The sequence below is a fragment of the Condylura cristata genome, unplaced genomic scaffold (assembly GCF_000260355.1).
Source record: "Condylura cristata isolate star-nosed mole 26May11 unplaced genomic scaffold, ConCri1.0 scaffold00017, whole genome shotgun sequence".
NCBI classification, from domain to species: domain Eukaryota; kingdom Metazoa; phylum Chordata; class Mammalia; order Eulipotyphla; family Talpidae; genus Condylura; species Condylura cristata.
In genome coordinates this window covers 27,958,986-27,983,399 of record NW_004567118.1, presented here as the reverse complement: position 1 = coordinate 27,983,399, position 24,414 = coordinate 27,958,986, and the positions used below count along the sequence as shown (strand labels likewise).

At 46.3% G+C, this 24,414-nt stretch overlaps 1 protein-coding gene across 1 annotated transcript in view; it reads left to right on the top strand.

Annotated features, from left to right (window-relative positions):
* The first annotated feature begins 613 nt into the window (after positions 1-613).
* The window catches only part of NTN1 (netrin 1), a 161,444-nt gene continuing 137,643 nt past the window's right edge, over positions 614-24,414 (top strand). Inside the window, exon 1 of the mRNA XM_004684597.1 lies at positions 614-1,689. Within this exon, the coding sequence (XP_004684654.1) occupies positions 672-1,689 (1,018 nt within the window). The 5' untranslated portion in view covers positions 614-671. The remainder of the gene's footprint in view (positions 1,690-24,414) is intronic.

The window sequence follows — 24,414 nt, the reverse complement described above, 5'->3', positions numbered from 1 at the left end:
GCGGCCGGGCCGGGCATGGAGCTGGCAAGCCCGCGCTGAGGCGGGACGCTCCTGCTAGCAGCGAGCGAGAGGCTCTCCGCCGTCCGGCGCGCGGGCTCCCCGACCCGGGCCAGGCAAACTTTTCTTTCTCTTTGCCCCTTTTCAGAGGTAAAGTCCCGAACGCGGCTCTCCAGCTGGGACGCGATCTGGGGCAGCTGAGAGGGACCCCAGTCAGTGGGAGAAAGGGGCGCGGGCCGTGCGGTTGTGGGGGCCTCCGCGCTCTCCTGCGCCCGAGACTTGGGGTGCTGGGCGGACTGACTGTGGCCGGGCAGGCGGGCGAGGGCATGTCCCTCGGGCGGCGTGGAGGCGGCGGTGGCGGGGCAGTCTAGTGTTCGCCGGCGGCCCCAGCTCGCAGCGCGGCCGGGAGGAAGAGGTGCGGGCGGTGCGGGCCCGCGGCTCGTCTGTCTCCCCACCCCCCAGGACTCGGGGAGCGAGGCGGGTAGTCGGCCGTGGGGTTGGTGCCGGGAGAGCCGGTCGTTCGCCCACGCCGCCGCTCGCCGTCAGCCGCCCGCGGAGGGGTGGAGGGCGCGGGGCGGGCTGGCTGAGAGCAGCTCCCCTCTCTCCGCAGGCGCCTTCTGCGGCGGGCGGACCGACTCCTCGGCGCTGCCGGGCCGGGGCAAACTGGACGCAGCATGATGCGCGCAGTGTGGGAGGCGCTGGCGGCGCTGGCGGCGGTGGCGTGCCTTGTGGGCGCGGTGCGTGGCGGACCCGGTCTCAGCATGTTTGCGGGCCAAGCGGCGCAGCCCGACCCCTGCTCAGACGAGAACGGCCACCCGCGCCGCTGCATACCCGACTTTGTCAACGCGGCCTTCGGCAAGGACGTGCGCGTGTCCAGCACCTGCGGCCGGCCACCGGCGCGCTACTGCGTGGTGAGCGAGCGCGGTGAGGAGCGGCTGCGCTCCTGCCACCTCTGCAACGCGTCGGACCCTAAGAAGGCGCATCCTCCCGCCTTCCTCACCGATCTCAACAATCCGCACAACCTGACATGCTGGCAGTCGGAGAACTATTTGCAGTTCCCGCACAATGTCACGCTCACTCTGTCGCTCGGCAAGAAGTTCGAGGTGACCTACGTGAGCCTGCAGTTCTGCTCGCCACGACCCGAGTCCATGGCCATCTACAAGTCCATGGACTATGGGCGCACGTGGGTGCCCTTCCAGTTCTACTCCACGCAGTGCCGCAAGATGTACAACCGGCCGCACCGCGCCCCTATCACCAAGCAGAACGAGCAGGAGGCGGTGTGCACAGACTCGCACACTGACATGCGCCCGCTCTCCGGCGGCCTCATTGCCTTTAGTACGCTGGACGGGCGACCCTCGGCGCACGACTTCGACAACTCGCCGGTGCTGCAGGACTGGGTCACGGCCACGGACATCCGCGTGGCCTTCAGTCGTCTGCACACATTTGGCGACGAGAACGAAGACGACTCGGAGCTGGCGCGCGACTCCTACTTCTACGCGGTGTCCGACTTGCAGGTGGGCGGCCGCTGCAAGTGCAACGGCCACGCGGCCCGCTGCGTGCGGGACCGCGACGACAGCCTGGTGTGTGACTGTAGGCACAATACGGCCGGCCCGGAGTGCGACCGCTGCAAGCCTTTCCACTACGACCGACCCTGGCAGCGCGCCACGGCCCGCGAAGCCAACGAGTGCGTGGGTGAGTGGGGTGCGGCGGGGAGGTGGGCGGCGGGCGGCTCCGGTGCTTCTCAGCGGCGGGATCTCCGGAGCGTCGGAGGTGGCGGCGCGGAGTGTTAGCTGAATGTGTGGATGTCTCGGGAACCGCGGGTGTCCTCCACCGGAAGACAGAGAGCCAGTCCGCTGGCGCTCACGGTGCTGGCAACGGACACTCTACTTTTGCAGAAAATGTGTCGCTTGGCCCCCCTCGACTTGGATCCAAATGCAGACACTTACTGCCTTCCCCTCAGTTTGGCTAGACCCTGGGATCCACCTTTGCCCCACCCCCCAACCCTTTCCTAGGGCTGCAGCTGGGCGCGCTGTAGGTGACCCCGGCCTGGTTCCCGGGAAGTTCCAGTTCCACGACCACGAATCCCTTGGGAGATGGCAAAGGGACGAGCAGGTTGGCACCCGATGACGATCACTCCTGTGCCTTTTCTTGTCATTAATGGAGAACAAAAAGTCCTTTTTCTTTGAGCAGCGTGTTTGTGTTAGCAAAAGAATACTGTGATTTAAATTAATCTACAAATTACAAAGGAGAGTTTGCAATTATTTTGAGCTAATTCAATTCTGGTCCAAAGAAGAAGTATACTGCGCTTTTGGGTTACCATCAGGATTTGGTGAAATGAAGTATTTTTGAATTAACTAAAGGCCCAGTTTTTCACTTTTTACTAGGACTTCAGATCCTCAAAGAGAAATCTAGCAAAACCGGCATTGATGAATACCTTTGGGTCTGGAGATGAGGCTTTAAAAAAAAGGCAGCACTCCTTAGGGTGTTTCTGAATGGTACAACTCTCATGCTGTAGACAATCCCAGGCATGGATTTCTGCCCAGAGAAGGAAAATAAATAAATAAATAAATAAAGAGGGAGGAAGATGGTAAGACAATATCTTACTTTTCCAGATGAAGATATAAATTTCCAAATCCCACATTTTACTTAATGAACATTATTTAATCCACAAATACACAATTTCGTGTGCATCTTTTGTGAACATACTGAATTCCCCTTTCCCCAGCTCTTCATTGTACCCCTCACTCTTGGAGACACGTTGGAAAGTTTACTAGCCCCCACAAACACGTTTTAAGGTCTGGTTCTGATTAATTGTGTCATGTTGTTGTGGAATAGTTTGTGCCTTACGACTGTGGATGCGACTTTAGAACAAACATGTCTTGGAGAGCGTGGTCGGCATGGAGGCCCAGTCTGGCGCCCTGGTCTGCTCCTCTCCTTGCGTGGCGGGCCTCCATTTCTGCACTCAGTCTCTCCCTCTTCTGTAGCCCTAATTGTTCAGTCCCCTCATTTAAGGGGTAGAGCTGGTTGCCAGTTGGAGAGACGTTTCAGGATTCCTCCGTGAGATAGCCATAGTGGTCTTTGAGAATAAAATTCCTTTGATCTGCTCAGTTCTTTCAGAAATGTTGGTTTTTCTCATCTCTTTCTTCCTCCCTTTCCTCTTTCCTTTTCTTTCTTTTGTGCATAAAAGCCCTTTATTGACATTTAAAGGGCTTCCCAGGGTTTTGCTATCAGTTTTAGTTTGTATGTGCATATGAAAGATAACTTTACCAGCAGGGTCTAATTGGACAAATGCAAGTGAATACATTGAGGCCACGGAACTGGATGTTGGGGTAACATTCTAGTGGCTTGGAGATTTGTCTTAGCCTTCGTTTTATTCGGATTTACCACCCACCCCCATCTCTTCCTCTCATTTGGATGTGGAGATGGTAACCTGTGTTTGTTATAACAATGGTTGTGCACTTGAAATAATCTCTGTAGTTCAGGATTTTGTCTTTTGACCAAAGCACTAACTATGGGCACAAATTGGATTGACTGGTTGTTGTTTTTTTTTTTTAAGTCAAATTGAGCAATCAACATATTAACTAATGTAATTAGTAAGTGGTTTTTGTTCAAAAAGTTTAATTAGGCCTAATAAGTACATAATCTACATGACAAATAATTGGTTAACGATATTTTCTGGTTTTTACTGAAGTTATTTTAATTCTCGGCAGTTAAGTATCTTTAAATCTTGCCAATTATTCAATCATCTCATAAAAGCAAAGCCAATTCAACTATGTTAAAGTTATTTATAGTTTCCTTTTTGAATAGATGTTCTGATACCTTGTAGATATAGCTGGGAATGTCAGGTTGAAGTTCCCATAAAGTCTTAATTGAAGTCTTAGTGATTTTTCCATCATTCCACAAAAGAGAAAGCCAGCAAAGACAATTTAGGAGTGATTTACAATGAAAGGTCGAGCTTTTTATGAAAAGGCCCTGTAGTGGAGATATGTGAATGAATTAGTATTTGACAGGTGTTCTGAGACACTAAAGGGCACTGTGCTAGGGAAAAGCATTAATAAATCCTTCAAACACTAACTTTTGTACCATCAGAGGCTCAGATTTTTTCCCCCCAACATAATCCCATCTTGTGAATTTCACACTGTTGACCTATAAAGTCAAGCTACCCAGATTATTTACAGCTAAGGCAAAATAAAGAGGGATATTGTTTTTATCCCAGAAATCAGTCTTGATACAAAAAGAAGCATTTTCACTGTGCTCCTTTTTTTTTTTTTAAATAAGACATGAGGTATAAAAAAATAAAATGCCATCCTTCTTTAGGTTAACCTCCTCCCAACCTATTAAAAAATACCTTAAAACTTTCAAACATTGATATTGTTATTTGACTAAGCCATTATTCTATATATAGCTGAGATACGTTCACACTACTAGGAGACCGATAATGTATGGCCACTCTCACACACATGTATACCCAGTGTGTTTTTTTTGTCAAACTTTCTTTTAGGTGTTGTTTCAAGGTTGAGTTGTCTAAAAGAATTAACAAGGACTTTTGTAAAGTCCCGTTTTATTTCAGATGCAGTTTTGGATTTTTCCAGAAGGAAAAAAAGCCCTCAAAACAATATGAAAGACAAGACTATGTATAACATTACAGCTTCAACAGCTCTCAGTGGAATAACTAAATACTTTCTTCCGCCCATATGTATCAGCAGTGTTCACATGCTTTTATACACATGTGCATTTACATTCATCGTGTAAAGAAGCATCCATGCATGGTTGGGGGTGGTGGTGGTGTACATTCAAGGGAAAATGCATGAACAATTTTAAACCACCTGGGTTGCTAGGCCCCTTTCCCCCCTTCCTTTTTTTTCAAGAGAGCATCTGAAGACCATATTGTGTTTCATAAATTATTGACATCAGTTTTAATCAGTGTCCTCCTGACGTTGGAGCTGTGTTAGTATTTAGTGCCTGACGAAGCATGCTGTTTAATCTTACTGTGGGGATGTCAGCATGAACCCCTGCCTAGTTTGTGACAGGGTGAGCTTATGAAAACTTGTTTTGCGACTCACTCTATGGCTTTGCATTGCCCAGCTGAAACCCAAAACCCATACAAAAGACATCTCTGCAAGATGAGCACTGGGCTGGACTGGTCTTCTGTGATCATTGGTACCTGCAACATAATGCTCATAATTGCTTAAACATGGTTTTGGGGGTGGGGAGAGGTAGATTCTAATGCTGTAAATGGTTCTGGTGCTTAGGCCTCCATCATCCCAAGGCAGGAGTAGGAGGTTATATTCATGGTGTTGCCATGAGAAACCCAATGCCCTGCTAAAGACTTGCAAAATCAGAAGGCGAAAATTATTTGTTGCTTACTCTAGACTCTAGCATATAGCTGGAGGTCAGTGAATGTGTTTAATAGGTCTGGTAATTATTATAATTATTGTCATTATGATGATTAACGCTTGAGGGTTTATTTTTTGCCAAGCATTCACACTAATAGAGTCATTTACTCATTGTGACTATGCCAATAACAGGCACTGTTATTGTACTTATTTTACAGATGAGGAAACCACAACCTGGAAACATTAAATAGTTTACCCAAAGCCATAGCTAGTAGAGCTGGCACTTCAGTTTGAGGTTTGTGCTTTGCTGTATTGCTTCTTCTCTGTGTTTTCTCATGGAAGGAACAGATGGGTGAATGAATGGCAGTTCGATATCCACATATAGGAGAAAAGTTGGAACAACCTGTTCTTTCTTGCTAGAAGTGGAGGTGGTTCCCTGGTTGTATTATGTGGTAGTATGTTATATTTTACATTGTGTTATCATATTATGTTATGCTTATTCTATTCATACTTAAGTATGAAATTGTGTAAGAAGTTGTCTTTTATTTTAGCCATCAGGCCTAGTGAAAATTGGGGCATTAAGAATGTAAATAAAGAGAGTTTAAATCCTTTCATATGGGTTCTATAGTCCACAAGTGTTGCTGATAGCAAGATCTTGATTTCAGGACCTGTGGTCTCTCTTAAAGCTCTCTTAGAGCTCGGAGCTCATGTAGAAATTTCTCTTTAATGAGGCTTTTTTCGTTTGCTCTAGTGCTCAGGATCCCATTGCTTCTCTGAAACAATTTTTAAAAACTCTTAGGAAGTGGCTAAGAAGTGTTGCCATTGGAAAGGGGCTGGATGGCATGTCCTTGTGCTGGCATGGTGCTGGTAGGGGGTAGAGGGAAAGGGGTGCTGTGGGGCAGCCCCACAGGGCTATCATTTCTCTTTGTTGCTTTCTTGGCAGCTGGGGCAGGATCTCTGTTGGGGTTCTCGTTCACACCTGGTGGGCTGGAAGGTAGGAGCAAGGAAGCAGCTCGCTGCTCTCCCCTGAGAGCCGGAGTGATGCGAGGGTAAACCTTCTGGGGCATGTCTCTGCATTTATTTCCATGCTCTGCCAGGCTCTCCTCTCGCTCTGCCCAGACTTCTCTCCGACCTCCGCCTCCCGCAGAAAAATGAGATCCTCGGAAAAGTATTTGAGACTTTATGTCCAGAGTAAATATTGGAAAGGCAGTGGGTTGAAATTCAGATGTTCCCTGGAAGGAATCCCCTCCTTTTTCTGTGCACAGCTGGTATCGATATTTCCTTCTTGAGATGAGTTGTGCTTTTCATTAAGTAAATTTTTTGTCTTGGGATTAAACCAACATTGTATTCTTAATAGACTTTTATGTTTACACTTCAAAAGTCCACTGGGTTGTTATTCGTGTTATCTTGATGGCTTCTACAGTGTCTGCTATGCACGCTGGCCTCACCAAAATAAATGGCTCTCTAGGGAACTGGATTATAAAACAGCTTTATCTGTTGATGCACACATATGGATAGTGAGCCAGTATATTTTTTTTCTTCCTTTCAGAAGTGGTAATCATACCTAGGGAATCTGCAGTACCTTTCTTTAGAGAGAGGTTGGAGGTCTTTTGAAAAATACTCAGGATTAAGCCTAATGCTTGCAGAGTAGCCCACAGCATCTTGCTTGTGTTCTGGAAAGACAAACATCAGCCCTTGTGGTGTCTGTAGCCTCACAGAGAGTGGCACTGGCTTGGGTAGCCAGGGAACTGCAGAGTTTCGAGTGCCAGGCCATGGTGGTCGCGGGTCGCGGGTTGTATCCGGCAGACAGACCACAGGGCCTATTAAGTGCCAGGCATGGTATTAGTGCTTTATAAGTATTTTGTTTCAATTAATCAGATGGCTACAAGGAAAGGAGTCTTTACAGATATCCCTGCCACCAAAGGGCAGTTTTTACATAAACAGAACTAAGTGTGGACAGGCTGCAGGGCACAGCTTAGCTTAGCCAGCAATGCTGTACCATACACAGAACAAGGGGTTTTATAAGTAGTGTTTGTTTTGAAGTTTGATCATATGAAAGCCATGTCCTACTCCAGAAGACTGTTCTGAACAGTGCTCAAAAAAAGTGACCATCCAGATGGCCCCCCTGGACATAGGGCTATTTGCCTCAGTGCTGTCTGCTATCCTGAGGTTTGACGTGTGAGCAAAAAATAGTGCGTTCAGTATTGCATTACTGCATTCTATTTCCAAACTGTGTTCCTGCTGTAAACTCAGAATTTCTGTCCTGGAAATGTGTAATATGTGAGTCTCCACCCCCACGCCCCCAAAGCTGGAAGGCAGAGACCCATTCCGATGGTCAGTCTTTTGCCTGCACAGATGATGTCCTTTTCCCATGCTCTGCTTCTGGGAGGCTTTGGTGAGTGTGTGCTCAGTCTCAGAAACATTATTTGAGTAGGTCTCCCCTTTGGCAGAAAGAAGGGTTTGCAGTCCTGATGGGTGAAATGTGGAATGGAAAGCTAGACCCTTTTCCTTCCAAAACTTATGTAGCTGCCCAAGGCTCCTTCTCAGTGGATCCTTGTATCAGAGGCACCTGTTGGACTCAAAGAGTGAGTGAAAGGGCACTAAGAGAGTGAGGCAAAGGGGCAGGGGTACCGGTAGTGCAGGACTAGTGTCAAGGAATGCAGGAGTGTGCTCTCCCTCTGCCCGTGCCCAGATACCCAGAGCTTTTTACCATCTGAGTTACTGTATTAGCTGTGATCAAAGTGAAATGAATTCATGGTGCAGTGCATTTATGCATTTGAAAAGAACCGGTGGAACAGTGTCACTGTAGGTATAGAAGACTTCCAGATTATTGAGAAGGGTGTCTTTTCAGAAGTCAAAGTCAGTTTGGGGGAGAACCTTGAAAGGCAGAAGTAACATTCTCCGTTCCCTGCATCAACTGACGACCTTCTTACCCGCTTCAGAGTGGAAGGAGGCTCGGGAAGTCTATTTCTGTGGAGGATTCAGGACTGGCCCACATGAGGGCTCAGCCCTCTTCAAATGGGCAAGTTGTTGTGTGGTCCACCCATACTCCCTGAAGGCTGCTGCTATTGCTAGATTTTCTGAATTTCCTGTAGGTCCATTGCTACCTATAGATAAGAGAGAGCATTGATTATTGTGTCCATTTGTCACACATTTCATAGGTTCCTCACTTAAGTGAGACAATTTGTAGGACTTTAGTGACTTCTAAAGGGGTTGAATTTGAATAAGCAAGTCCTAGGTAACAAGGAAACAAGATAGATCTCTTCCAGTTTACTGAAGGCTTGTCTGCTGGACTCTCATCCATGTTTGAAGTCCCAATGCTTCCTGCCTGCCTAGGGTCCATTGCAGGGATTTCTGTTTTCATCTATTCCTGCTTGGAGCGTCTATGGTGAGTGCTTAGTAAAGTTGCCACCAGCCCTCTATCCTGAAGCCAGGGTAGACATTGCTAATCAATCATACTACACTATTCTCCTAACTCTACATCTGGTAATAGGGTAGCAGAGTCCTTTTCAGTATAATACCCTAGGCAACCCTAACCTCTTTTTCTTCTTCTTTTAAGATTTACTTATTTATGCATACAGAATTGGGGTACAGGCCAGAGGTATAGGGGCAGTGAGAGGATTCACCAGAGACAGAGTGGGGAACAGAACAGACAGACCTACAAGTACACTGCTGAGGGGAGCAGTGGGCGGGTCTGAGGAGGTCTGCTGCACCATGTGGGTCACCTCCCTGACTGGGGCTCAAACTCTTCCGAAGTGGCTGCAGTTAGCTTAATAGTACTGTGCTTTAATCCCTTGCACCACCAGGGAGGGTCCAGCAACCTTAACTTCTTAGTCAGATTTAACCCAGGAGATAAAAACTGATATTTTTGATTCCAGAAGGGCTTTTCCCATACTGCAGACAGCAGGCAAAGAAGTACCCTGTAAGTGGATGTTTCTGGAGCATTCCATGCTTAGGTGACATTGTTGGGTCTGGGAATATAAACAAATATGGGGCAGGTGCTCCCTGTAGGTGGAGGGCACTCTCTTTGAGGAAGTTGTACACACAGAAGGTGACTATTCATACACTTGTACTAAACCTTAAGCATGGATGACCCCCAAAGTGAGGAACTTTGTTGAATGCCTAGGACACTGCAGAGGTGCTATGGATTTTCAGATATGCCTGTGAGAGACAGTTTTCTAAAAAGGGAGGGGTCCTCCCTGGGCTATCAGTTCCCATGCAGGTCCTCTGCCTTGGGAGAACTTCAGAACTGCCTTTAAAAATTTTTTTTTATTTATTTAAAAGATTTATTTTTTTATGCGTACAAGAACTGGGGTATGGGCCAGAAGTTTGGGGGTGGGGGGGTGAAAGGATGCACCAGAGACAGAGTGGGGAGAAGAATAGGCAGATTGAAATACACTGCTGAGGGGAGCAGCAGGCAAGACAGGAGAGGTCTGCTGCGCCATGTGGATCAGCTCCCTAGTTGGGGATTGAACTTGTGCTGCAGGGGCTGCAGAGAGCTTCATAGTGTTGCACTTTAACCCGTTGTGTCACCAGGGAGGGCCCAATTCATTTATTTATATACAGATGTGGAGTACAGGCCAGAGGTGCGGGGCGGTGAGAGGATTCACCAGAGACAGAGCGGGAAGCAAAACAGGCAGATCTACTGAAATACACTGCTGAGGGGAGCAGCGGGCGAGACAGGAGAGGTCTGCTGTGCGTGTTGGTCACCTCCCTGACCGGGGATGGATGTCAGGCCTTAGCGATAGTAGCTCTGAGACTTAACCCACAGGCCACCAGGGAGGCCCTGGAACTGCCTTGCTTTCTGAGGCAGGAAGTCATCGTTGCTTTGAACTGTGAAGGAAATTTGAATTATGCCCCAACCTAGGTCAGAGCTCTGGTGCATGAAGCTTCTTGGGGCTTTTCCCAGGTTGAGAAGTTGGGGCCTGGACCCCAAACCACGTCTGTGTAGCGCTGAGAGGTGAGGCCTCAGCACAGGCCACTTCCCTCTGCTTACGTCTGGACTGGTGCAGAAAGTGCCAGACAATAACAGCTCCAACCCCAGCATGAGAAAGGAAACACATTGTGTTTACAGATACAGAATTTGGCATCCGAAACATGAAAGTACCTTTGGGTTGGGCGCCCCAGGGCAGGGCTGTTGGACACCAGCCCCCCTGCTCTGAGTCCTGCGGCCAACTTGTTTCCGCTCCCCGAAGCCAGACCTCAGAGGTGGGCAGTTGGTCTCAGCCAACTCTTTCTTCCCAGACTAGCCCTGCCTGTCTCACTTCATGGTTAAGACCTGGAGAGAACGCACGGTGAGAAAGTGCTTGGCCTTCCCAGCTGCCATGAGGAAGGAAACTGCCTCTCAGTCCAACCCGCAGAAACCCATTCTGCCTAAACCACGTTAGAGGGCGGGCTTGCCTTCACGGTACCCAGAAATGCTAGGGAAGAGTGGGACGCGCCATTCCTGAGTGCCTCCCACCCCAGTTTATTGTTTGAAATCATGGTGAGAGAGCTGCCATTTTTCCTAGAGACAACTGCCCAAGAGTATAATCCATGTTTCAGTGAAAAGCAGGTTCTGATTTTCTCATTCCATAGGAAATAATTGAGTTCTGAAATCAAGATGAGCGGGCATAGCATTGCATTTAATAATGGATGAAAGGCCAGGCTTATGTATTGGGACTGTGGCTGAGCAAGCCCAGCCCCTGCTTCATATGCCCTGTTGCAGGCCCAGCTCTACCTGTAGGGTGGGCACGTGATGTGAGTTTTCTGCCTTTCCATCTTAGTGTCCTGGGGGCACCATTCAAAACCACCTTAGTGCGTGGTGCAAGCTGAGGGGTGAGGGGTCTCAGGAGGGATGTAGGAAGGAGACCCAGGTCAGAGAGTGCTCACCATAGACTTGGCTTTCATTACGTTCTCTTCTATGGCCTTCACTACTGCCCTACTGTGTTCTCAGTACAAATCTCGCTTCATTAAGCCCTCATGTCAGTCTTACGGGATCAGTTCTGTTATTATTATTTTTAAAATGATGTATCTATTTATGCATGCAGAACTGGGTACAGACTAGAGGTGCAGGAGCGGTGAGAGGCTTCACCAGAGACAGAATGGGGAGCAGAACAGGCAGATTGACGAAGTACACTCTGAGTTGGGCAGTGGGTGGATCAGGAGAGGTCTGTTGCGCCCTGTGGGTCACTTCCCTGACTGGGGATCGAACTGTGCTGAAGCTGTTGTGGCAGCTTTGCAGTGCTGCTCTTTAACCCGTTGTTTTAATCCGTTTAACCAGGGAGGGCCCTCTGTTATTATTATTAAGTAAACTTACCCTGCCTCCCAACACACATTAAAAAAAAAAAAAAGACAAAATTGGGCCTCCTTAGTGGTGCAAGGGGTTAAGTCTCAGCACTATGAAGGCTGCAGCATGAGTTTGATCCCTGGCCCCAGAGGTGACCACCCACATGGTGCAGCAGACCTCTCCTGACCCACCTGCTGTTCCCCTCAGCAGTGTGCTTTGTCAATCTGCCTGTTCTGCTCCCCACTCAGTCTCCGGTGAATCCTGTTACTGCCCCTGCCTCTCTGGCCTGCACCTCAATTCTGTATGCACAAATAGATAAATCTTTAAAGAAAAAACAAGAATGTGATGGTGTGGCCCTGGAGTCTTGCTTTTCCACCACTGTGCCTGGTTGCCGCTCGTCTTTAATCTATATAGTTGTCCTGTTAAGGACAACTATTAATACTGGAGAGCACAGGTGACCTTGGGCAAGTCCCTTTCTTCTCTGGGTTTCAATTTTCTTTGAAAGAAAGGGTTGGACCACGAAGACCATGTTCAGCACCAGTATTCCATTTTCCTGTGCAGTGCCCCTCCTGGAAGATGATTCCAGTCTGCACTCCCCACCCCTCTCCCTCCCATCTCAACCAGAAGCAGCCCTACCCTCCCCCAACCCCACTGGGGTTCCTTCCAAAGGCTGCTCGGGCTCCATGGGGGGACCTCCTGCCCTCCAAGACTGCCAGGCTTGTCTCAGTCTCTGACGTGCTGGCTTTTCCACTCGAGGAGAGCTGTGAGGGCTCTTCCTTCTCTGCCTTCCAGCATGACTGCTAGCCAGCCTTCTCTCTTCAGAGCATGTGTGTTCAGCTGGATGAATTTGTACAAAGTCAACTTGCCTGAGTAACTAGCTCAGTCATCAGGAAATAAAACACTTCCAGAAGGTCCCCGTACGCCCTTCCCAGTCACCACCACCAACCTCCATCTTGACTTTTAACACCCGTTGCCGAACTTTATATAAGTCACGTCATACTGGTTCTCTCTTCAGGACCTGGCTGCTTTTGCTCAGCAGTATTTCCTTGTAAATAGTCCTGAACATAGCGAACCCTGAAGTCCTTGTTAGGTTGCTGAATAACCTCAGTTTTCAGGGGTACTGATGCTTCTGCTTCTTCTGCCTGCTGAGCTTTGTTCATGGTGAATGATTTTCTTGTGCGTTTTATGATGTCTGATTGTGATCTTTATTTGAGATTTTGTGGAAATCCCACTGGTCTTAGTTCTGAAAATGTCCCTATCCGGCAGTTTGCCTTTAGTTCTGCCAGCAGTCCTGGAGGTATCATTTGCTTGTGACTAAGTTTTCCGTGAATTAGTCAGCTTGGAAAGCCCTGTATCAAATGAGGAGAGTGCATTTTGCCTCCAGTTCCTTCCAGACCTGGGTGTTCTTTTTCTTCCTTTGCTTGAGAGTTTTAGAGGATGGCAAACTTTTGCTGTCCCCTTAGGTTGATGGACAAAGATTCCCCGCTCCCCTTTTTTTTATTTAGGCACATATGGAAGGATCAGGCTTTTTGCTCCCTGCACTACTGCTACACTTTTCTAATTGAGCTCCCTAACTATGCCCTCACCTCCCCCCTCTACCCCCCAACACTTAGGGAGTCCTTGCTGGCATTTTTCTCTGCTCATATATGTGAATGGATGACTCCCTCTGGCTCCTTCAAATTTTTGATCAGTGATTTCTTAGTGCAGCCTGCTTTAACTATCCCTATTTAATAATATCGTAAGATACCTCATTCATCTACATATGTCTCTCTTTCACATACACACATATACATACACACAATCCCCTGATCACCTTATCCTGCTCTACCTTCTCTTTCCCCCGCCCCATAACAGTTAACACCATTTCTCTATGTCTAACATGCTTTTTAGTTTACTTATTTTTTACATTTATATTTTAAAAGATTTATTTATGCATATAAGAACTGAGGTTTACAGGCCAGAAGTGCAGGTGGTGAGAAGATTGGCCAAAGACAGGGTGGGGAGCAGAACAGACAGACTGACTGAAATACACTGCTGAGGGAAGCACGGGCAAGACAGGAGAGGTCTGCTGGGCCATGTGGGTCACTTCCCTGACTAGGGATTGAACTCGTGCTGCATTGGCTATGGATAAATAGCTTCATAGACTTAACCCCTTGTGCCCCTAGGGAGGCCCCTATTTTGTTTATAAACTATCTTCCTATCCTCTATTATGCCACTTGTTAGAATGTAGCCTTCCTTACTTGAGGTAAGGGCAGGAATTCTTGTCCATTTTGTCCCCCTGGGGGCCTGGTATATAATGGGGTGCATTAAATATTTGTCAAAGAAAAAAGATGCAGGATCTCATTTCTAACTCCTGGCCTTCGAAGGCCCAAGGTCTCAACATCTTTAATATGTGTGTGTGTGCTGAAGCCTATGGCCAAAGCCATCCACGCTCCTTCCCCAGCCTCATCACTAGCACTACGTCTTTCCCCTCTGCTCTGACCTCTCTTATTCTATGCATACAGCTCCCACTATCACGTGGTCTTAGTGTTTCTCTTAATACTTAAGCTTTCAAATCCTTATTTCCTCTAGCACCTGGGGGTTTCCTTTTATTTCTTGTAATTCTTCTATGCATTAAGTATTTTTTTTTAAATTACATGTCACCCAGTACTTTTAGATGTTTTCAGGTAGGGGCTCTGCATTAGCTCAGTCCACATTGTAGCCAGAATTTGAAGTCATCTATTGAATCTTTCATCCCTCTGACTTGTGATATGTGGTGTGAGGTAAAGAGCTCTAGTTTTTTCCATCAAATATTTAGCCAGTTATTCAGTAACACTTATTGAAAAGAAGCATTCTTTCAAACTGATTTAAGAGACCATGTTTTAAATTGTGTTTGTCAGCTATGATCTTTTTTTTTTCATGTAATTTGCATGGGTATTTTGATATTCACCCATGATATTATGTGCATTAATAGTTCACTCTTTCTAATGCTGTATAATATTCCATGAATGGATATACCACCATCTATCCATTCACCTGCTGGTAGATATTTAGTTTGATCCTGGCTTTTTCCTGTTACAGAAAAAGCAGCTTTGAACATTCTTGTACAAGTTTATATATGGACATACACTCTCAGTCTCTCTTGGGGAAATAGGTAGGAATGGAATGGCTGATAGAGTAGGGCATGTTTTAACTTTTTAAGAAACTGCTAAACTGTTTTCTAAAATGGTTGCAGCACTGTAGATTCATTCTGGCTGTTGAGAGTTCTAGTATCTCTAGTTCCACTTCCTCAGCAACATTTGCTATGGCCAGTCTTCTTTATATCAGCCACTCCAGTAGGTATATAGACAAACCTTCACAGTGTTAAGTCATGGTTTGGCAGCATTGAACATTTATATTTATTTGTCTTCTTTTATACTATTTAAAAATATATATGCCTCTGTTAACCTCACACTTTAAAGGTTTATTTCTATGTATTTATAATTTTTACTATTATTATGAAAGGGATATTTTCCTTTTCATTTTACTTTCTAAATGGGTATTGTTAACATGTAAGGAAGCTACCAATATTTATGTATTTTGTAACCTGCAACTTTATTGAACTAATTTTAAATTAGTTCTCATAATGTTTCAGTTAATTCTCATTTCCCCCCCTCATATTCAGCTATAACATACAAAGTTGGAATATTTTAATTCTTCTTTCCCAGTTCTGTTATTTTTCTTGTCTTACCATGTTGGATAGAATGTCAATTTTAGGTAAATTGCTGATGATTAAACTAGCTAATGAGCAGTTGATTTATTTTTGTTTGTTAGCATGTCCTACTCCAAAACACAAGAGGAGTTACAACCTAGACAAACAGGAACTTTTTTTTTTTAATTTTATAATATAATAGTTTACTTTTACATCATTTCGTGCATTTTCCCATCTCAGTTGCAATCCCCTTATGCTTTCCATCACCAAATCACCCATGTGTCATCACCATAGTCCAGTGCACTTCCCTCCCTTCACTGACAAACAGGAACTTTTTATTGAAAGATTAATTTTTATTTATTTATTTATGCATACAAGAAGTGGGCTGTAGGCCAGAGGTGCAGGGGATGAGAGGATTCACCTGAGACAGAGTGGGGAGCAGAACAGGTGGGTCTACTGAAATATACTGCTGAGGGGAGCAGCGGGCAGGACAAGAGAGGTCTATTGCCTCATGTTGGTTATAGCACTGAGACTTTACCCCTGCGCCACCAGGGAGGCTCCAAACAGAAGTTTTTTTTTTTTTTTAAAGATTTATTTATTTATTCATACAGAACTGGGGTACAAGCCAGAGATGCGGAGGGTGAGAGGATTCACCAGAGACAGAGTGGGGAGCAGAACAGGCAGATCGTCAAAGTACACTGCTGAGGGGAGCAGCGGGTGGGCGTGAAGAGGTCTGTCGTGCATGTGGGTCAGGTCCGGGGCAGGCGGGGATCGAACTCGCACTGAAGCAGCTGTGGCCAGCTTCTCAGTGCTGCGCTCCAACCCACTGCGCCACCAGGGAGGACCCATCACATCTTCTTGTTGGAGACTTAAACATTCAAACTGACAGATAAAGTGACAAAGTCATCTACCCTTTCACAATTTAAGAGATGTGCCAAAACATGTGAGGCAAATGGATGTGGAATAAAATTGGGGCTACAGGTAGTATCTGTAAAGTAGAATTCAGAGCAGAATGTATTAGGACAAACCTAGCTGTTTCATCTGATAGCAGAAAGTAGGTACCATAGTATGAACTTGGATGAACATCTAGGCCTAGGTCTCCTCCTTGGTGAAAAGAGTAGAGACGATGGTTTCTTATTCTTTTCCAGTGCTTCCGTTCTCAGAGGATGGTTTTGAGGTCTTCTACTAAATGATATCAGGGCTGGAATGAAGTGGGAATAAGTATTAGAAGCAAAGAAAAGAACAGGATAATTCCTAGCTAAAACTAGAGCAGTTTGAGCTGACAGCTGGGGCTGAATTTATTGCTTTGGCTCATTCCTGTCTTTATGAGCATCTGCCTCATTGCCTCTTGGCCTGGCAAAGGATTTGCTGAAATAGAAGTCAGTCTGCAAGGACAAGATGGTGAGGCCACAATATCTCAGTAACTTGGGGTGCCACCTCCTGTAATGAAATATGACCCCGAATGGCTTGGGTTTGGCTCTGGAATATGCCAGCCTCCCACCCCTTCACCCAGGGGCCTCTTAGCTCACCAAAAAAAGCATTTTCATATGTAGTTTCCTGTGGGAGCAGGCAGGCTACCCAGCTCCACGCCTGCTTGTGTTCTCATTCTCTTGTCAAGGGGCACTAATTTATGAAAGAAAGAGGGGATGCTGACATGAAGTGTGTTTCATAGGATAGGAGAATCATGGAAAAGACAGATAATCAATGAGCTAAGGATCTAAGAGGCTAGAAAAAAAAATTAACAGATAAGCCAAGGGGAAAAAAGAGGACGATAACAGGAAGAGCAGATGTCAATAAACTAGAAAACAAATATTTGACAAAGAGGATCAACCAAAGCAGAAAGCTGGTTGTTTGCAAAGACTAATGAAACAATTATCCGGAAAGATTGATTAAGCAAAACAGAGAAGGAACAAATATATAACATGGGAAAGGAAAAAGATTTAACTAGCGATTTGGCAGAATAAAAAATAAAGTATGACAATTTTATGCTAATAAATTTTAAAATACATTTTTATTAAACCCTTGGAGTCTTTCTCATAGACATCCAGGGATGGTGTGCATCAAAATCTGTGTGAAACTAAAGATAAAACATAAATTGAACCTCATTAAAATATAGAACTTGTGCTTCAAAGGTTACTATCAAGACAAAGACAAGACAACCCCTAGAATGGGAGAAAAGACTTTTATGTCATGTATTTGTTAAGGGTCCAGAATGCATAATATTACAACTCAATAGCAAAAAGAAAACCTTGTCTAAAAACCAGCAAAGGACCTGAATAGATATTTTTCTTCAAAGAAGATAAGTAAATGGCCAATAAGCACATGGAAAGATGTCAGTGTCATCAGTCATAAGGTAATTGTAAATCTATGAGACACCACTTCAAGCCCAGCTGGGTGGCTGTAATCAGAAAGATGGTAATGCTTAACTGAAATGTCCATACACAAACCCATCAGGAAGCAGATTAGTGGTTGCTAGAGATTGAAGGGGGTGAATGGGAGTGATTGTTTAATGGGTGTAAAGTTTCTTTTAGGGTTGATGAGAATGTTGTGGAATTAGATGGTGGTGATGTATAACCTTGTGAATACATGAAAAACCATGGAATTGTGTACCTTCAAATGGTAAATTTTATGACATGTAAATTATCTTAATTGAAAACTTGTGGGGAGTGGGAAATACTTATTAAAATGTGTAATGCTGAGCCTCCCTCTGGCTTCATGAAGCTAAATCTCTGAGGGCAGAGCATAGAAATCCTCTTCTGGTAATACTGTAGGTGAAACCTGTGTGCAGAAGTTTAAGAGTCACGGTCCACTTTTCCCTTCAGTAGGCTTCTAATTAATAAAATGTGAAACAGGCTCTCCCTGGTGGTGCAAGGGGTTAAAGCGCAGCATTATGAAGCTAGCTGCAGCCACTGCAGCAAGTTTGATCCCCATCCAGGAAGGTGACTCACATGGCGCAGCAGACCTCTCCTGTATCCCCACTGCTCCCCTTAGCAGTTCATTTCAATAGATCTGCCTTTTCTGCTCCCCACTCTGTCTCTGGTGAATCCTCTCACCCTCCTACACCTCTGGTCTGTAGTCTAGTTCTTTGTATGTATAAATAAATAAATCTTAAGAAAAAGAAACATGAAAAGAAGGATGGAAAAGAAAACCATCATTAGTCAAAAAAGAAAAGAAAAAGCAGTCATGATTGTAGGAATTACAATGTCCACAGTGTCTATTAAAGTTAGGAGGTGTGAAAATATGACGGAACATAGAAAATGTACAGAATTAGTTTCCCTAGACTTTCAAAAAAGAAAATAGTGCCTTTACTGTGAAGAAGTCAGGCAGCCGTGCAGTCCCCTTCTCCTAGAGATCAGAGCCTGAGTACCCAGTAATGTGGTGTGCTCACAGCTCTTGTTGTCTGATGTGAAGCCGAGAAGAATCCAGCAGACATCCTGGGGGGTCTTGCTGAATGTAATCTTGAAGCTGCAGATCATCCCACAGGAGTGTCAGACTACAAAATGACTTGTCTGTGTCTTTAAGATTGCCAAGGTCATGGAAGTCTGGGGGACTCTCAGACTGGAGGAGACATGACCAAAATTCAGCATCAAAATCTGGGTTGGATGCACCCTGGACTAGTAAAGGACACTACTGGCATTCATGACATTTGTAGAAGCTTTGTAGATTGGATCTCAGTCTTCCTGATTTTGGTAATTGAGGGATGTGGATACCAGTATTCACATTTAGGGGAAGCCAGGTGAAGGGTCCTTGGGAATTCTTTGCATGAGTCTGCAATTCTTTATTTTAAGTCTAACCTTTTTTCAAACTGAAAAATTAGAAGAATAATCACTATCTCGGAGTCATTGGTACAAGCTGTTAGTGTGGCAGAAAGAAAGTAGGCTTTGGAATCTGCTGGGCCTCAGCGGGAAACTGCTTCACTTCCTACCAGAGAGGTCTTGGGTCTGAGCCTCTCTGTCTCAGTTCTCCCACTGTGAAATGGGATTGCAGGTGGGTTAAATGAAAGGATGTATGTGGAATGCTGAGGGCAGTGCTTGCTTGTATCTGATGCTCACTCAGGAAATGCTAGTCCCTATTCATTGGCGTCAAGACCCTCTTGCTTTGAAGGAGTCAGTTCCTGGGCTGGGCTGTTCAGGCCTGGCAAGCGACCCTTGACGCACCATGGCCTGGCAGCTGAGAAAAGGTGCCTCATGGGAGAGGTGGGACTTGACCCAGGTTGAGATGAGGAAAGCAGGCTGTCCTGGGGCGCATTCTCACATGCTCTCCTTGGCAGGCCGCTTAAAGTCGCACCAACTTCAAACAAAAAGGATTTTCAGACACAAAGGCTCAACCTGGCCGGTGCCAGCCCGGACTTGGCATTTGAATTTAGAAATCCAAGTCCTTGGCGCTCACAGACCAGCCATACCATCCTGGTAGCTCTGCCTCCTCCACTCCAGGGATGCCAAGAGCCCCAGGTAACCCTCTTCCCAGGCGCTCCCTTTGTTGACCCCGGGTCCAAATTAATTACAGTTAAAGATGAACCAGTTCCCCCCAGGATTTCCCCTGCTGACATCTGAGCCTGGGCTGCAGGCCCAAAGGTGGTGTCCTTCCACAGGTCTCCACTTCTCACTCCCCCCACTTTGCAGCATAGAATGGAGGGGTGCGTGGGTGCGTGTGCACACACATGGAACATGTGTGGCTGCTGGGTGGTTTCCCTAACTGATGATTTTAAAAACAAAACAATGCAGTGTTAACTTCTCATCGGCCCTGGCACTTTAGTTTTCCAGTCTGTGCTGTGCGTTCTGTTACTTGGGTCCCCTGTGCAATTAGAGAAACACAAGAGGGTGCATCAGAATTAAAGACACAGTTATAGAATCTTGGAGTGACCAGGTGAATTTTCAAATGTGTTTTCCCTATGAGCTGGCACTGCCACTTCTGAGTGTGTACCTTAGAGAAACACACAGGTGCACAGAAAGTCACAGGTAAGTGTTTATCCCAGATTTATATATCTAGTTACAGATAGTTCTGTCTCAGTTCTCTGCATTTCATTCCATCCCTCTCTCTTTCCTTCCCTTTCTTCCTCCCTTCTTCCCTCCCGCCCTTCATCCACCCACCCACCCATCCATCCATCCATCCATCCATCCATCCATCCATCCACCCATGATTGAGAACACAGCTTAAATGCCAACCAGTGATACTAGCAAGATGGCAAAATATACAGATGCCTTCATACCCATGGACAAGAGAATATGATAATACTGATGTATCAAGATGAATCCATGCTCCCTCCATCGCTGAAGTCTGGTGCTCCCTGAGCGACAGACTTCTTTCCCTTTCCCCTCTCCCTCTAAGCACAGTTTGCCCTCAAGAGTTGCTTTTGGAATAGCATTGGTTTCAGGAAATGTGTGACTTAACCTAGTTTGCTGTTATTATGTGGATTATTAACTTAATCCATTAAATTAATGAAGAACCAGGCCTGGAGTTGATTCTTTTTCAGTGCTGAACTGGACCATGTAATTGGCAAACTCCAGCCTGTGGGCCAAATTGTGCCTATTGCCTGTTTTGTAAATAAACTCTCATTGGAACACAGCCACTCCCATTTGCGTATGTATTGTCTGTGGCTGCTTTCAGTACAACAGCAGCGTGGAATATTTGCAACAGAGACACTATGGTCTGAAGAGTCTAAGATAGTTATAATTGGGCCCTCTACAGAAAAATTTTGTTAAACTCTGTCCTCAAGCCTTCTCCCCGACCAGCCTCATTTCTTCCTGGGGAATATTGAAAGGAGTTGGCCTTCTTGCTGCTACCCTGTGACTCAGTGGGGCTTGGAAAAGCTCTTTGTAAGCTTGGACCAATGGTTACTTTATGACAAATGAGTCTTTAAGGAAGGAAGTCACTGCATACTTCTGCCATTCTAATACACTGATCTGCACCCTATCAGATGTGGGCATCAGCTGATAGACTCTCTGAAATGCTTTATTCCCTGAGTCCCCACAACGCCCCCCCCCCCCACACACAGTAGGCACACCAAGGACAGTCCTCTGGTTGTTGTCTTTGTGTCTTCAGAACCTAACAGAATGTTGGCACATGGCAGGTGTTTAATAAACACAGCAGACAAATGTGTCAATGAGAAGAACTTAAAGAGTCAGCCTCAGTCTTTTGCCCTTGGGTGGCCTGTTCAGAGAGTATTGCCTAAGGATATCTAATCATCTACATAAAATGACCAGCAAGCAATTGGCTCATGGGCCTAGCATGTCATGGATGAAAAGGGGGTGTCCTGCCTTTTTTCAAGGGGAAGGGGGGAAGTGGTAGGTGAGCTGGATGAGGTTTGGAGCAGCGCCTCTGGCCAAGAATGCCCTGGTCCCCCCAGGTCCATGCTTGAAGGCTGCAGAGATGCTGGGTGGGCACACATTTGCTTTGACTAGGATCTGCATTGGATGCCATATGATTTTCTAGGCTGTGTTTTGGAAATGCAAGGCTGCCATGAAGGAGAATCTAATCTGATGGGAACTAAGGGGCAGACGGCAGACAGGATCTCTCCCCTAGAGAACCTAGCAACTGGCTTAACATTTCCAGAGGTTTTTGTCTGATTCACAGGCTAATTTCAGCAGCAGGGTGATTATCTAGAACAATGTGCCACACTGAGTGACGTCCCTGACAAGCTAAAACGTTAACCTGGGGAGAAATCACTTACCCAGGCCTGTCGACCAGGGGGGCAGCAGAAGCCCAAGAGCGCCTGGTGTGGCGCCCCGGCCCAGGTTCTCCCCACCTGCTTCGGGAGTGGCTGGCGCTTTTTCTTTGAACTGGGATGGAGAGCAAAGTGAGGAGGGGGGCAAGGAAAGGATTAACCCCCCTGTTTGTTCTATAATGGGGATATAATGGGGAAAGGCCTTGTAGACCGGGCCTTTCATTAGAATGAAAAAGTTTCCACCCCCCCACCATGTAGTATTTATCAAAAGGTGCCCTTCTGAGGCTGAGAGGGGGAGAGAGAAATTCTTCGGAACAAGAGTCGGAGAATGAGAATACATGCTAAATATCTGAAGTGAGAGGGCAAGTGGAGTTTGGCGAACAAGGAGGGAGATGATGCCAGCTGGTGGAGGGGGCTTTCGGGGCTCGGCGGCCACTGCTCACAGCCCTTCCTTCGGGAACAACCTCCAGCCGGGCAGCACAACAAGAGCTTTGGGATGCTAATGGCCCTTTAGGAATGCTAAATGGAGCATTTCTGTCACCACAAAGGGGCAAAATGAGGGGAGAAAGGAATTTTAGTTTTGAAGTTTCCTTAGGGGAGGACCAAACAATGGTGTTTTAAATGGACAGCGTAAAAGTTTTATCTTGTTATGAAAAAGAAGAATAAAGTGCACATGCCTTTTGGCAGCATCTTGGTTGGGTTCAGTGTATGCCAGAGTGGATCTGGAAAGCGGGACTGGAGTTGGCCGGTTCCTTTCCCGCTGGGCTCAGGGCAGAAACTGACTGAGCTGAGGCTGCTTGCTAGCTTGGTGGGGATGACCAGAGACCCACCTGCCTTGCGCCTTCATCCCACTCATTCATTCATGCCACTCATTCATTCATGCACTCCTGCACTTCGTCCATTCATTTAGTTGTCTTCTCATTCACTGATTTTTTCATTCATACCCTTAGTCATGCAAGCATACATATATTTAGACTATTCATTCACTTATTCATTTTCTCAGTCACTCGACCATTTCAATCTTCAGTGACCCTCTGGGTCATGGTGACTGACTTCAGGAAAGCTTTCTCACTGCTGGTGAGCAGCTTGGAGGATGGACCGGCTGTTGGGGGAACTGGCCGGCAGGAAGCCCATTGGAGACTGGGGCTGGTAGCCAGGAGGTGCCAGACTTGACTGGGTTAAAGGCCTAGGGGATGGGAAGATGGGACTTGGCTTTTTGAAGGAAGGGCTGATGGGTTTGGGATTGGTGCAGGATCAAGGTTGGAGAGTAACTGGTGAGACAGCCAAGAGAAGTATGGTATGTGTGTCCTTGCCTAGTGCTCACCGCTCCACAGCCACGCAGAGGCCCTCTGTGATTCTGCAGGGCACATCTTCTTGTCCTACCTGCTTTCCGTACAATCTCAGTGGGGAAAACAGGTAAAAGCTGAGTGACTCTGGTTGAAGGAGGTCTGATGGGGGGTGGGGGAGTAGGTTTGGAGTGCATGGTCCTTGCCTCCCTCAAAGTCCCATAGGGGCTAGGGAGGAAGGCAGGGCACACCCTGGTATAGGAATCTGCACATACAGGCATAGCCTAGGCCACTTACAGACACCACGCAATTAATAGTCTATCCTTAGAACTGAAGCTCTTGTTTTGAACTGAGCATTCTGCCCCAGTGATGCTGTTACAGGGCAGGGAGAGGGACACCCTTGAACCCCCAAATCTGCCCACTGTAAATAGGCTCTGCCATCTGCTGCATGGAGACAAAACATATAAGACCTTTCATGGAAAGGATCTTTAATACATTTAGTGTACAATACAGAAAAGACAAAGAATATAGTTTCTAAATCAGACACCCAAAGTTACCCTCGTGGGTAAAAGTCCACCCAAAGGGATTGGCCCAGAGGAAGGCCTGAAAGCCTGCCACAAGTCTAAAGCACCTTCTGGCCAGGACCCATAGAAAAGGGTCAGAAATGGCCAGCCAAGTCTGGGTGGAAAAGGACAAAATCAAAATCAAGATAAACGCTGCCACAGTCAACCTCCCCATGGGTCTCTCATCCATATCAGTCCAGGGCCAAGAGACATGCAGATACCATGTGATTAATAATCTACCCTTAGAACTGAAACTTGTTTTGAACTGTGTATTCTGCCCCAGTGATACCTGACGAAATATTGGACATTAACACCATCAGGAACTCAAAGGTGTTTTACCAGGCCCAGGGAAATAGGGTGTACCTAGGGTAATACGACCCAGAGGCCACCAGCCATGATGGGAAATTTGATTTTGATTGTCTTTGTTTACTTCACCAGACAAAGGCCAGCTTGAGATGTCAGAATGGGCTTTTTTTGTGAGGGGCAGGGGGGAGTGCGTGGGACTATGGTGATGGACAGGGGTGAATTGGTGGTGGGAAGTCTACAGGGATTACAACTGAGATGGAAAAAGGCACAAAATGATGTAACAATAAACTAAAAAAAAAATGGAATTTTAGCGTACAATTCCCC